Source organism: Sus scrofa, chromosome Y (genome assembly GCF_054392235.1).
Source record: "Sus scrofa isolate SSC_HxYL_T2T_F1_AM1 chromosome Y, Sscrofa_HxYL_maternal_Yorkshire_Landrace_v2.0, whole genome shotgun sequence".
Taxonomy (NCBI): Eukaryota; Metazoa; Chordata; class Mammalia; order Artiodactyla; family Suidae; genus Sus; species Sus scrofa.
Genome location: NC_139402.1, coordinates 16,285,663 through 16,301,107, shown reverse-complemented (window position 1 = coordinate 16,301,107; position 15,445 = coordinate 16,285,663). Strand labels below are relative to the sequence as shown.

At 43.2% G+C, this 15,445-nt stretch overlaps 1 protein-coding gene and 1 pseudogene across 1 annotated transcript in view; both read right to left on the bottom strand.

Annotated features, from left to right (window-relative positions):
• Window positions 1-7,609, bottom strand: part of LOC146394404 (heat shock transcription factor, Y-linked-like) — a 60,977-nt gene extending 53,368 nt beyond the window's left edge. Inside the window, exons 1-2 of the mRNA XM_085009146.1 lie at window positions 7,097-7,609; window positions 6,263-6,673 (exon numbers count right to left, since the gene is read on the bottom strand). Coding sequence (XP_084865272.1) covers window positions 6,263-6,673; window positions 7,097-7,609 — 924 coding nt within the window. The remainder of the gene's footprint in view (window positions 1-6,262; window positions 6,674-7,096) is intronic.
• Window positions 7,610-11,082: 3,473 nt separating this feature from the next.
• Window positions 11,083-15,445, bottom strand: part of LOC146394403 (heat shock transcription factor, Y-linked-like) — a 128,465-nt pseudogene continuing 124,102 nt past the window's right edge.

Genomic DNA, 15,445 nt, shown 5'->3' with positions numbered 1-15,445 from the left:
AGCACTTTGCAACCCTTCACCCCTGGGGCACCACTTCCTCATCTCTTATGCTGTCTCCACACCACCAATCCCAGCCTGCTCCCAGGGACTCACCTCCAAAGCTTAGGGCTTGGCACCCAGTCCCCACCACAGCGTCTCAGTCTTTGGGACCTGTGACAGCGGTTCTGATGATCTGTGTGGCTCTCACACTGCCTCTCAGTCCTCTGACCTGCTGATGCACTTTTCGTGGCATCTTGGAGATCCCTTGGACTCAGCTGATCTTTCCGCAGGTTCGGTGAGTTTCCAGGGTGTGGGTTCCCTTTCTCCTTCACAGCTCCCTCTCAGGAGTGCTAGTCCAGTCCTGATGCCCCTTTTCTCTCTCTCTCCTCTTTTCTGTTGCTTTATGCAGTTGTGTCAAGAGATTCTTCCCATTTTTGGAGGTTTCAGTTCTTCTGCCAGCGTTCAGTTGCTGTTCTGTGTGAGTCATTTTACATGTAGATGTGTATTTTTTGTTGCATCTGTGGGAGAGGTGAACAAATCCCCCTACTCTCTCACCATCTGGGCTCTCTAAAATTGCGTCCTTCTTTATCTTTCTCTATGGCCTTTGTTTGTTTCAAAGTCTATTTTTTCTACTATGTGTATCACAACTCCTGCTTTCCTGTCTTGACCATTGAAATATCATGTCCCATTCTCTCACTTTCAGTCTATATGTGTTCTTTGCTCTAAAGGGAGTCTCTTGCAGACAGCAGGTTGTATATTTTTGCTTTTTGATCCAATCTGCTGCTCTGTGTCTATTGATCAGAGTACTCAGTCCCTTGACCCTTAAGGTAATTATTGAGAAACATGTATTTATTCCCATGTTAAACCTTGCTTTTCAGTTGATTTGGTGTATTACCTTGGTTCTTTTTTTTCTTTTTCTTTTTTTTTTTTGATGATTTCCATTTATTATATGCTTGGATATATTTCTTTTTAGTTTTCATGAATGTAATATTTGCTTAGATTTGTGGTTTTCCTGTTTTTCAACTAAGTTAACCACTTCCTATATCTGCTTGCTTTAGCCTGGTAGTCATATAGGCTGCAACACGATATTTAAAAATAGGTGTCTATATTTTCATACTTCCTTACCTACATTCTATGCTTTTGAATTTCTTCTTTAAGATCTTCGAGTTTGTCCTTTTGTTGTTCCTTGTGTTTCTCATCACTTTTTGAGTAGATTTTTGTTTGTTTGTATGTGTTGGTGATGTATGCTGGCTTATTTAAGTGGCTGCTTTCCAATCTGTATATCTTCTGTCTTATTTCTTTTTCTCCTCCTCTTCCTCCTCTTTCTCCTTCTTCTTCTTCTTCTTCTAGCCATTTCAGTATTTTTTTAGAATGGGTTTAGTATGGATGTACTCTTTTAGCTTTTTTTGCCAGAGAAATTCTGTTTCCATTTCCAGTTCAAATGATACTCAATAAATGAATAAAACATAAATAAATGTATAAATAAATAAATGAATAAATAAATAAATGATAGTCTTGCTGGGAAGAGTATTCTAGGCTACAGAGTTTTTCGTTTTGGAACTTTGTATATAGCTTTCCAATTTCTTCAGGCCTGTAGTGTTTCTGTAGAGGAATTAGATGATTTGGGGGTTCTCTTATATTTAAGGCATTGTATTTCTCTTGCTGCCTTTAGAATCCTCTCTTTATCTTTGGCCATTTCCATTATAGTAGGTCTAGGTGTGGGCATATTTGTGTTCAGCCTGTTTTGTGCCTTCTGTGATTACTGTATTTTGATACCTGTTTCCTTTAGTTTGGGAAAATTTTGAGATATAATTTCTTCCAATATATTTCCAATCCACTTTTCTTTTTCTTCTGCTTCTTGAATTGCTGTAATGCATAGATGGACCCCTGTTATGCTACCCCATAGATCTCTTATGTTGCTTTCATGTGTTTTCATGTAGTTTTCTGCCTGCTGTCCTGATTGGGTGATTTCCATTATGCTATCTTCCATGTCACTAATTCATTCCTCTGCACTCTTCACTCTGCCCTTTAGTGCCTTTAGCCCAGTTTGGCTATCTGCAAAAGACTTTTCTAATTTTTCCCTATTTTCCCCTAAATTTCCTCATTCCTCTCGAAAGTAATCGACATGACTGTTTGTAATGTGCTCGTAAATCCCTGATATTCAGCCTTCATTCCTTCAGTATATATTCACTCTACCCCTTTTGAACTCAGTATCTTTTGGCCTACAGAGGTCTGTTGCATTGTTTCTGCTTCACATGAAATCTCCTGTACCTTACGTGGGAATTGTTCCTGGGCTTCTTCACCGTGTCTATGATTTTCTTTTTCTGTGAGTTTGGGGAAGTCAAACTCTAGTCTTGGAGGGTTACTTCTAGGCAAGAGCAACCCTTTGTATTTTATGGGGTGTTACCATTTATTTGGGGCATGGAGGATTGTATTCTTGCTGGCTCAATCTTGGGAGTGAGCAGGCCATTATCCCGAGGGTGCAGAGTGTATTTCCAGGGAGAGGGAGGCAGTGGGTAGGGCTGGTAGTCAGTGCCTTCTTCCTGGGGTCTTAGCAGCAGCAAGTACATGCAGGGAGGTGGCACAGGCTACTCCTTGTTTCAAAGCCTTGGGAGTGATAATGAGCTTTTTGCAGAATCATGAGGTGCCCAGAGCATTTGGTAGTGGCAGTGGCAGTGACAGTGGCATGGTTTGTGAGTTCTCAGAGAACTTGGAGCAGAAACAGGTAATGTTTGGTCACAATGACCTCTTCTGAGGTGCCCTCTGAGGTGCTTAGGGTCACAAGGGTGCCTGTTCCTAGACCCCTAGTGGTAGCAGGCAATTCACACCTCTGGAGTGGGAGATAACCATGGTGGTTTGCCCCCCAACTGAGGACCCTTATAAGAAGCAGCGTGTCCCTCTTAGCCCACACAGGAGGTGGTGCACCACTGCTCCTAGTTACAGGGTCTTGGCAAAGGACAGTGTTCAACCTTCTGGGTGCTTCTTCCCTGCAACTGTCAGAGCATTTGGCACTGACAGTTGCAGGGCGGTTATATGCCCAGGGTGTTGATACCAATACTGGGTGGGGCTCAGTTGTAGTGCCCGCTCTGATTTCTGACCTCTGAGGTGACTGTGGTCAGAGATTGGACCTGATCTCACACCTCTACTGGTGGCAGGCCTTGAGTCCCTGTGGTTTCTGAGATGACTGCTTTGGGTTGTCCCCACTGCCTGTAGATCACTCAGGAGGCACCACATCTCACTTACCCACTTGATGCCCATAGCCCCCACCAGAAGGATCTGGACACCTATATCTAGCACAAGAAGTGCCCAGGCTGCTGTAGCACAAGCAAGTGGCTTCTTGCCACCTGTAGCCTGCACCAGGTGCACCCTGCCCTCTGAAAGCCTGTGCACGTGTGAGCAGGGAGATTCCTTTGGCATCTGCCCCTCCTCCTTTTCCCCTCTGCAACAATGGCACCTTGCTTTTTAAGACAAAGTGGGGTCCTTTCTACTCCAAGGATGGCTCTGAGGTGACTCTTTGTATGATTGAAAATAATTCTTCTGAATGTACTCCAGAAAGACAGTAAAAGAGAAACATAAGAAGCTGCTAAGTCAAAGAGATTCTATATCTTCAAGGGACCTGTTCACCTGGCTGAGGTTTGGTGTTAAAGGCCAGCATTTGTATTTAAGGCTGTCTCTGTGTAAAACAAGAAAGTAAACTCTACGTGTGAATCGGGACATATAAAGGGGTGGAGATAAAGGCAAAAATAACCTAGAACAGTTTGAGGATTTTAGAGAGAAAATGACACCCCCATTTTTCTTCTTCTTCTTTTCTTTTTCTGTAAATGGTTCACTGATGAACTACCACCCTGTGGTGACCGTGATGCAATCTGATGATGTCATGTGGACATTGTTGTGGCAGTTATGGTGAAAATTATGGTCATGTTTCCTGGATAAGCTAAGATATGCTATCGTTTGGAGTGTGAAATGTACTTTTTAAGTAATTGTTTACCTTTTTTTTTTTTTGTCTTTTTAGGCCCACCCCTGTGGCACATGGGTGATCCCAGTCAGCGTCAAAGCAGAGCTCTGTCTGCTGGCCTACATCCACCATAGCAATGCTGGGACTGAGCCACATCTTTAACTCACATCACAGCTCAGGGCAACTCTGGGGCTTTAAACCACAGAGCGAGGGCAGAGGGTGAAGCTGCTTCCTCATGGACACTAGTTAGGTGTGTTAACCTCTTTGCCATCATGGGAACTCAATGGAATTTATTGATTTATTTTTTCTTTGCAATGAAGACAATCTTGTCAACTAATATCCAGGTTCCATTTGAAGTAACAGATAGGCTATAATGTCGCTGAGAAACCACTAAGTAAATACTATGTATTTTCCCTTTCCAAATTGACTTTTATTTGCCCCTTTCTCCACACCATCATAATTGAGACCCCCATTCAATACAACCTGGAGTATTTCAGAAATCTCTTGACAGCTATTCTCTATTTCCTTAGTTCCATTTTCCTTTTTGAAACAGTTACAGCTAGGGGACATGTCAAATACTCCTCTCTAATTATCAAACATTTCAAATATTAAAAAACGGCAAAATAATCTGCCATTGAAAACAATTAAAACGACAAAAGGACAACCTGCAATGGGAGACAATTATTTCAGATGATGCAACTAATAAGGTCGCAATCTCTAAAATCTACAACAACCTATACACCTCAGCAACAAAACAGCCAATTACTCAGTGGAAACATGGGAAAGAGACCTGCATAGACATTTCTCCAAAGAGAATATACAGAGGGCCAACAAGCACATAAAGAAATTCTCAACATCACTGTTTATTAGAGAAATGCAAATCTACACTACTATGAGGTTTCACTTCACACCGGGCAGAATGGCCATCATTAACAAGTCCATACATGAGAAAAAGCTAGAGAGGGTATGGAGAAAAGAAAACTCTCTTACGCTGTTGGAGGAATGTAAATTGTTACAACCACTATGGAAACCACTATGGAAATACTTCAGAAAACTAAATATAGAACTACATGACACCCAGCAATCCCACTCTGGGCAGACCTGGGGAAAGAAAAAAAAAAACTTTCCATTAAATAGTTACATGTGCATGTGCGCCCATTGCAGCACTATTCCCAAGAGCCAAGACATGGAAATAACCTAAATGACCGTTGGAAAGAATGGATTAAGGGATGTTGTATATATACACAATGCAACACCACTCAGCCGTAAGAAAAGAACAGAATAATGCCATTTGCAGCAACACGGCTGGAACTAGAGACTATCCTACTAGGTGAAGTAAGCCAGAAGGAGGAAGGCAAGCACAATATGACATCACTTATGTGTGGAATGTGATATATGGCACAACTGAAACATTCCACAGGAAAGACACCCATGGATTTGGAGAACAGGGTTTTGGTTGCCAAGGGGGAGGGTGCAGGATTGTGATGGACTGGGATTCGGGGGTTGAAAATGCAAACTATTACATGTTGAGTGGGTATGCAATGAGTTCATGCTGTATATCAATGGGAACTATCTCTAGTCACTTTTGATGCAGCATAATGTGAAACAAAGGATATGTATGTGTGTGGGTGTGGGTCTTGGGTGGGTGGGTGTGGGACTGGGCCACTTTGCGGCACAGTATGAAAGTGATCGAACACAGTAAACCAGCTATGATGGAAAAATCATTTTAGAAAAATAAATGCAGCATCCTTTTACTCTTAACTGTGTCCAAAATAAAAAAATGTAATTGTAATATATCATGTAAGGATAACCTGACCCACTTGCTGTAGAGTGCGAAAATAAAAAAAAAAAAAGAAAAAGAAAAAAAGAACTTGAAAAATTAAAAAAAGAGATCCAGGTGAATAAGAAAAAAAAGAAGATGAAGCTATGAGGATGAACATACAAGTTTATTGCTGAAATAACAAAATTGCAGGAATTTGGTGACATTTGCCAGCATAAATGTTCATCTTCACTCTCCTGCATAACCTATAGTCCTTTGATAGGTCAGTGGTAATTAGGGTGATGTTCAGATACGGAAGAGGACTGAGGATTTGGCCTTGAAAGCAAGGCAGCAGATGTGTCAGTGGCCATTGGCATTGGGAACCATGGATGGGCTGCTGGTTGCGGGTTAGACAGAGGGCCCTCAGTTGGTGATATATTCTGGTATCTGGTTGGCAAAGGAGAAGGCTCCACCCTCGGTCCAAAATAACCACTTGGGAAGTTAGAAATACCACGGTACTGAGAAATGGAAGTGGTAGTTGTAATGAAATTCACGATGTGGCCACTTGCTGGAGAGTAGCTGCTTTGTGAGTGCATGTGAAACGTGGTCAACTGATTAAAAATAGCATGTGGAGCCATGGCAATTTGTCCTGGTGGCCTGACTGATGGTGATGATGGAGAAGAAAGACCGCTTCTAGTTGGGGTAGTTGTATTAGAAATTCTCTGGCTCATAGAAGGCCATCTTATTAAAGGCACATTTAGATTTGTAGAGGTTGAAATTGCATCTTCTCCACGAGTTTCTGCAGCCACATCAGAATTATGGTTATCCACATCACCCCCTGTTCTAGAGCGCTTCTTGCTGCAACCTTGAAGTAGAGAAGCTGATACTGGAGAAGCATTTTTCATCCTGACTCTTCTTTTCATCCTCACCAACAGATGGGGACAGCCTCGTTTAAAATTTGGATTATGGTAGAACTGCAGCTAAAACCAAAAGAGAAAGGTATTTAGTGACCTTTTAAACAAAGATACGAGGACAAAGAATCCATACAAATCTGACTTGTTTCATCACACAGAGTTAATGTCAGGAAATAATACTCATCTATTACTAACATTTTCAAAAATTTATGTAGTGGGAACAGGCAATTATGGTCCTTAAATAAAAATGCCTGGTGCATTTACAGTAACAGTATGAGGTTCAGGGGCTTGTATTGGGTGAGGTTCATCGAGAAGGCTCCAGGTGGCTAGGAAATTTCTCTATCACCCCAAATATTTTATGACCAAGTGGCCTTCAACTTAAAAGCGTAGCAGTACTTCATCCCACTTTCAAGGTCTACTATGACCCTATATGTATGAACATATTTGCAGATGTCCCTCTGTAAATAGTAACTGGACATTTCATAATACCTTGTTCCAAGCAGAGACTTCATTATCTTCTGCCAGAATGTTGGCTAGTGAGGCAGGTCTTTGAAAATTCCTTCGCAATTTAGTAAATCCATAAAGGTTAAGCTGTCGAACTAAGCTTTTCATACTCTCAGTTTCAAAAATTCTGAAGGGAGCCTTTCTCTCCAGAACTTCTTTCTTGAAGCGTTCTTCATTGATCACGATCGAGGTTCCATTTTCATCCCACCAAATGGACTTAAATCGATCACTTTCAACAATTTCCCAAAGTTTTCTGGGAAAGGGCAGAGGAGGAAAATCATTATCTCCATCTGGTTCAGAGGCACACAATGTGTGGCATGGCTCTTTCATCAGGGAGCCCTCAGACAAAGCCTGGAAAGCTTTTTCTTCAATCTGAGACTTCAAGTCCAAGTCCCCAGTGATTGAGTTATCACACCATGGAGATGTAATGGAGGATTCTGAACCAGTTGGTGCATCTTTAGGAGACACACCTTGAATTTCTGAAGGAGCTTGTGCCATCTCAGATAAATTTCTCTTCAGCTACTTTTCTCACCTGCATGGCTTTTGGACTCTGCAGTTTTAAATGCTGCTTTGGTAAGCCTCACAGATAAACTATCTAATCCATCACAATGGTTGCCAGCCTGAGTAGCTGTGACATCACAAGACACAAGTCTCCTAGCAATCTGAGCATCACCTTCAGTCAGGGTTTACTTCTCTATGAAATTAGCCCAGTTAATATAAAATACGAGCTCTGTACTTAAACAGTAACCCAAAGAGAAAAAAAAAAATGAGGTCAGCAAATGAGATCCCATTCCAATGGAATCTTTTTAATAAAAAAATCACATAAATAAATAAATCCATTTCATCCCTGAAGTAAACGCAATTTCTCTCTTGTGCACATATGCACTTGTGCCTGTTATATAAGGCCTTGTAAATGGAGGAAAAAAATAAAAAACGGCAAAGTGAAACAAAAGTAATCCAGTGTTCTATGGTGTCTAGCTTGTTACAAAAGTGTTCTGATCTCTGCTGTGCTATGGGTTCAATCCCTGGCCTGGGAATTTCTGCATGCCCCAGGTACAGTCCAAAAAATGAAAAGACAAAAAGAAAAGAAAAAAAAGAAATAAATACACAAGCAAAAACAAAGCAAAACAAAACAAAACAAAACAAAAACCACGACCTTTATCACTAACCAAGGCATAGAATGGCCCTGGGCAACAAGCAAAATATCTATAGCCATAGAGGCAAAATAAGGTTGATGGTTGCATGTGTTAGGAGAGGAAATTTGGGGAAGTACCATCCAAAGGGTATGAGATTTCCTTGTCGATTGATGACAATGAGAACTGGGGAATTGATGGGTGTACCACATTCTGAAGATTATGTATGCCATTGAACTGAATACTCTAAACATTCTACCATAATGTTTTCCCATTGTTAAAAACTGACAGTGATCTGGTATCACTGATTTTATTATATCGAGTTTTCTGTGTATTCTACGTAAGTAGTCTGTGTGTTAAACAATATTCCAAACATTTTCCATTAGGTTTCCTGAGGGAGGAATGCACAAGGCCAAATAGTACACAAGAGGGATTTATTAGGGTCTCTGAGGGGGCTGGGTGGAGCTCACGATGGCATCAGCCTTGACTGCAAGGAGGTGTTAGGCTTATAAAGCATCTGTGGTGGGAGTCTGTGGTTGGAGTCCACGGTGGGACCTTGTGGCAGGGAAAATGGAGAAGAAAGGGAAGGTCAAGGGAGGTGTAGGGGCTCAAGACCCATGACAGAGCACAGTTAATCCTTGTAGGCAGTTAGTCTGTGCAGGCAGTTGCTTCCCACAGGTCCTCGTTTCTTGCTGCCCAACTTGCACATCCACATTCTGGGAGGGGTGTTCACAGCAAGTCTCTCAGATGAGCAGCAATAGTTGAGGTGTATGGCGGTCTGTCTCCATCCTCCTGGGATCCTCTCATTCAAGCCTTCCATTATATGGGATAGGGATGAATGTCTACTCTTCTCTATCTGCTTCCTGCTGGCCTGGGGTGGGGAGTACTTGTGGATGGACATGGTACATGCTACCATAGAGGATGGGAAGAATAGAAAAATAAGATTAAACATGGGTTGATACCAGTATTGTGGAAGGAGGAGTGTAGTTTCATCTGAGTAGGTTTTAACACGTGATGTGGTATTAACATGTAAATCACAGGAGCTATTGGTCATAATACATGTTGTCTCCTTTCAGTTGCTATAAGAGAAGACCATGAAAATATAAGGTTGCTGCTGCCAGCTGATGCTGCTTTGAGAACAGCTGGTGTCATCACGTCTGACAGGGCACATAAACCCTAAGTTCTTGGCAATACAAGGGATTGCCTAAAATTACTTCCATAAGATTTCCTAGTCTTCCCAGACCCACAGCTACTCCATTCTGCCTTTTCTCCCTTTTGGCCCAGCAGATGCCATGGTCAATGATCTCTGTATTTCTAGATGAGAGAAGATGCAAGAATTGGGCCCATAGAGATCCTCACCTGAAATCAGTTTGAAGGCCTGTGCCTCACCCCTGGTCTCCTCGCTGAGCTCTGCTCAGCAGGTGCTGCAGGTCAACAGCTGCTGTGCCTCAAGTTTTCCTGCACAGAGAGCCTCTAGGCAAGTGCTAACTTGAGGTCACAGTTGGCCATACTCCCCCATGGCCGTACATTTGACCATAGTTTGGGGAGGCATTTCATGACCATTTCATCTCACAGTACCAGCAATGAACATTGCTAGGTCTGGCAATGATGTCACAGATAGGCCACTCAATGTGCTAGTCCTGGACAAAGCCATACTAGGAGTAGCCAAATGTCTCTGGACCACCCATCTTCCTAGTTTTTATGGTCCAGGAAAATATTCCCTCTTGCTGCATGTTCCCATATCTAGAGACCACTGATCTCATATGGAACCATATATCATTTTCAGTGACTCAGTTACACTTCTGGAAATGCAAGAGATAGCAATTTTGTGGAGACAGTGAATAAAACATAAACCTAGAGACTCTCATGCTGAGAGAAGGAAGTCAGAAAGAGAAGGACAAAGACCACATGATAACACTTATATCTGGTGTCTATTTTAGAGCACAAGTGAAGCTTTCCACAGAAGAGAAAAACATGGAATTTGAGAATAGACTTGTGGTTTCCAGGGGGAGGGGGACTGGGACAGAGTGGGATTGAGTGGGAGCTTGGAGTTCATTGACGCAGTCTCTTGCCTTCGGAATGGATAAGCAGTGAGATGCTGTGTAGCCCTGGGAACTATGTCTCCTCACTTGTGATGGAGCAAGATAATATGAGAAAATAATGTAAACATGTCTGTGTACCTGGCTCACCATGCTGTGCAGTAGAAAATATAACAATATATTGGTGGCAGTAAAAACAAAATAACCTATTCTGATAAGGAGTGGAAAAATATATGAAAATATTTGTGGTCTCAAAAATTATGTGGAAAGCAGTATTCATAAAGTCATAAATGAAAATTGAAAAGCTTCACACAAAACAGCCCTGTTTTATCGCTGTTCAGCTGGATTAGTCCGTTCCTTTTCTTTAAAGGAAATTTCATTCTGGCTTGTCCACTCAGCTGTACTCCCCAGTGTTCTAAGGCTGGTTATCCCTTGACAGTTTAAACATTCCCAACACAAGGGAGCCTTTAAATTTCAATTAATGTAGCCCAGGAGAGTTATGTCACTTGGCTAAAGTCTTACCTGCTGATTGAGCTTGAGTAACAGTTGAAGGAAACATAATTGTGCCCTTGTGAGAGCAGGTATTAGTTGGCCAGGTGAGGGGATCCCACCTAGGAACATCACTGAGAAGAGCCTTGGAGGGGAGAAACCCACCAAGGTAGATGAGAAGGTCAACAAATGACCATGTGGTCGTGGGGGGGGGAATCTTGGGATAGTGGTCTCCTTCTGATGGTGTCTTCTTTTTGTCCAGGCATTGGTGTTTCTGTTATTAGGGCCTTGTTTTAGGGTGAGTTTGATGTCAGTAGTTCTCTCTGTAGACCAGTGCAATGTGGATGTCCTTCCTAAGAGGGAAATAGAGATTTTAAGAGTTATTTTATTCACTTTGCTTGTGCATATGGTACTTAAGTATTCCTGACAAGAAACATTCCATCTAGGCTGGAGACAACCCTTTAAATGATACTTTCCCAGAATGTATAACCCCCTGGTTATCGTGGGGCATCAGATATTCTCCCAGAGACAGATTGCAGCACTCAGCTTCCCATGCTGAGACTATGTTCTTAGTAACCCCCTTAAACATTGAAATATTGTAACACAGCCTCAAAGAACTATTTGGGAAGTGAGTTTTAGAAAGTGAACCCTAACCTCAAAACACAGAACTAGAGTATGAGTCACAAGATTTTCTCTAAAATGACCCTCATTTTCACCAAATATTGTCAACCTAGAACTATAGAAGGAATACCCCAAAGGGGAAACATATTTTCAAAGCATTTCTTTTCATTAATGGGTTTTCTGGGGAGCCAGGAAGAACCAAGCTGCCACTTGGATTTCCCACAGTCATGGCTCTTGAATTCACAGCTGTTGCTTACCTATCTTCCCTCCTGTGATTTAGGGGCACACTTTTCCCATGCTACAAGGTCATCAGGTTGGCAAATGTCTGAGAATGAGGGAGTAAGTTGTGAGCTGTATCTTTATAGATTGGGTTCATACCTTTCATCTGACAATTTCGCCCCTGTAACACTGTAATTTACACTTAGGAAATTTGCAAATACACACACACACACGCAGAGAGAGAGAGAGAATGCATATTTTAAACACCTGGCCAAACAGAATCTCACTTTATTGTAAAACATTACCTAGTCACTCAACCAACGTAACAAAGGATTTCAAAAGCAAATACAAATTAAAGGCCAATCGATTCATGTAACCTGTTATCAAGAGTATGAACAAGGTAAGGTTAAGAAGGTTCAGAAACCTTTCTTTTAGCAGAGAGACAGAAACTTAATTCAAGTTTTACACGAGCTTACCTTTAAAGTTAGTTTATTTTTTAACTTTAAACTCCCAGTCAGTCCCGACCAAGCTTGAAAATCCTGTCTAGTGTCCACTTCGCAGAAATCTTCCATCACTTTCTGTATCCGTATTATTCTGTCTGCTAGCTTTCCATTCAAAATAACAAGCTACACGACAGACTTACTTTCTGTTCCCTTAATAGAATGCAATTCCATTCCTCCTTCCTTCTTTACTGAAAACACAATGTCTACTTTTCTGGATGGACTTTTTATCATTTCTAAAAGTATGTGTTTCCTGGTACAGAACATCACAGCATAGCACCAAAACACCGATAATAGTCTTAAGTGATGTTGCGGTCCCTTCTTAGTAACTGAAGCCTCAGCATCCGATTTGACTTTTATCAAACCTAGGTGCAATAAGAAAGGCTTCTGCCAATGACTCTGAAGACATGCCCATTTAAGTTAGATCTTTCAGTTTGAATTGGAGCAAGCTGCTGAGCTATGGAATGGGTGGAGGTATCCCACACCCAGGGCAAAAGAACGGAGGCAGGGAGAGGTAGCTTATCATGTTCTAGATGAGCAAGGGGGAGGAGAGAGGGCCCGGAAAGAGAGACAGGAGTGAGAAGTCTGAGGGAGGGTCTGAAATTAGATAAAATATCTCTGCCAAGAATTGGGGCTGGGCACTTGGTTAATATCAGGAAAGAACAGCTAAAGGGTGTCCCTGCTGAGGTGCAGGTTAGAAGGGGCTATGGTAAGGGTTTGGAGATGAGACCACCAACATGCACAATAGAGACTTGAGAGGGGTGTTTGTGACCTGTTAATTCACGTTGTGCTGAGTAAGTGGCCCCTGTGTTGATAAGAAAGGATACCAGCTTGCCTACAACTAGCAGAGTTACCTGGTGCTTCACCCGAGTAGTAGTTGTGGGTCCAGGATCCAGGGGTTTCCAGGGCACCCTCAGTCTTCTGTGATCCTGCCAAGGTGGCTTGGCCTGTTGAGGCCCAAGGATTCTGGTCTCCCTGCAGGGAGGGGTGTGGCCCTCCCCTGAGAGGTTTCCAGTGGCCTCTCTTATCACACCTGCAGCATGGGCCTGGAGTGCCTTAGAGCCATTGTCCAGGGAGGGGGCTGATATTTGGGGGAGCCCTGAATGGCAGTTGCCTGCATTTTGTATTTAGCCCGATCTCTTTTTAAGTGTTGGCTTTCAGCCTCTTTATGCTGATTATTAAAGACCTTGAAGGTGAGGGTGAAGACATCCTGCTGAGGGGTTTGAGGGCCATCCTCCCACTTTTGTAATCTGTGCCTTATGTCAGGGACAGACTGAGAGATGAAGGGAGTGTGGAAGGAAAGATTCCCTCCAAATGGGAAAGGTCTAACTATGTATCTTTTTGAAGTGCCTCTGTTAATCAGGAAGGAGAGCAGGTTTTTCATGTGGGCTTTGATGAATTTCTTCTTCTTTTTTTAGTTAAGACCTGCTTCACATAGTCCTCCTATGAGACAAGTTACCATGTGACTCTGGTGTCTGAAGGCCTGGGAATCGACTGGAGAGTCCCAGTTTGGATCCTGTCTTGGGACTGCTACCGCCCGCACTCTTTGGTTCTTGTTTTGCCAGCAGAGGTCCTCTGTGTGGGCATGAGTGGCTAACCAGACCCTTTCCTTTTCCTCAAGGTCGAGGATGAAGGATAAGGTGACATCAACACCATGGCAGGTAAGGTCACAGGACTGAGTGATTTGTTCAAATTCCTTAAATGTAGATGGAGGGATCAGAAGAGAAGGAGTCTCATCTTTTTTGTTTTTCAATTTAAGTGGGAGGGGTTGGACATGGAAATGGGGACATGGACCTGGGCAATCCCTCCAGTGCTGGAAACTCCCCTTCAAGGGACCAAAGGAGCTGGTTGGAGGAGTTTGGAGAAGGAGGAAACTGGGTACAGAACTGTGAATGAGGAGGAGAGAGAGAGAGAGAGAGAGAGAGGTCAGTATCTGGGTTAGGATGGGGAGAAGCTGAGGACGGCTTGGGTCAGAGAGTGGAGGATTTTGAGTTGGGGGAAAGCTGGAGGCATGGAGAGATTTGTATTGTGGAGAATAATGATCTGCAGGATCAAAGCAGGAGCTGTCAGAATGAGCGGGACTATGACAAGAATGGTGGAGAAGAATTTGAAATGTGAAGCAAGGAGAACAGAGGGAGGGGTATGGGCTGAGGGTAAAGACATAGGGCCTTTCATGCCACTCGTCATTACAGTGACAAATGTTATTGAGGTCACTCAAGCTATTTACATTGAATGTGGACTTGTGGTTGCCAAGGGGGAGAGGGAGAGGGAGGGAGTGGGATGGATGGGGTGCTTGGGGTTAATAGATGCCTTCTAGTGCCTTTGGATTGGATTAGCAATGGGATCTTGCTGTGTAGCCCTAGGAACTCTGTCTGGTCCCTCAGGGCGGAGCATGATAAAGGGAGAAAATAGAATGCATACATGTATGTGGAAGGGGCTCACCACGCTGTACAGTGATGAAGCAGAACATGAACAGAACACGGTGGACCAGCTATAATGGAAAAACAAATACAACATCACTATAGAAAAAAATTGAAAGTGGCATTTTGGGAGCATTGAGAGCCATTAGCTAATGTTTATCCTGTGCACACGGAGTTACAGAAGAAGTAAAGATGCTTGGACCTAACATTTCCTCTTAGGAATACCTAAATTCCATAGAGGCCACCAAGACGTGTCCCCTGTGGAGGAGTGGAGGGCTTCTTCGCCATGATGAGGACTAAGAGGGGACGTGGGCTAAGGAAGGGGCCACCTTAGGGAGTGCCACTTCTTAGGCTGAGTGTCTCTAAAGTCTGGATAGTGGACGCTGAGGGACAGAGAGGGAGGTTTTTCGCTGATCCAGGCACCTCTGCACCAGTCCTCTCCTGCTCAGCCAGGCAGGACCTCCTAACGGGGAATTCCACCTTTCCATGACTGCCTCTGCATCCAGCACTTGCCTTCTTATATTTGGGTGAGAAAATGTCACTTTTCTTGGACTCCTGTCAGCATGGCTCTTGGGCCCCAGTTCCTCTGGCACATCAGAGTACAACCTTCTGCAACAAAGCATCACACTAGGTCTGTAGAATGCATAGACACTTGCATCCCATCCCTCTCATCAGGGACCCAAACCTGGGTGGGATCCAGAGGTTAAGCCAGGAAGAGCTGCCCCTGCCTGCTGCTCTCTGGCTTTCAAACCCAGGAGTTTGGGGCCCCACTGATCTGATTCCCATTCTCGTATCATGCCCGCTTGGGGTTTAGCACCATATGTGAAGTTTGCTGAGGGAGGAGTGGGCAAGGGCATTTGATAAACAGGAGAGATTTATTAATGGCTCAGGAGGGCACCAGCCTTGACTGTGA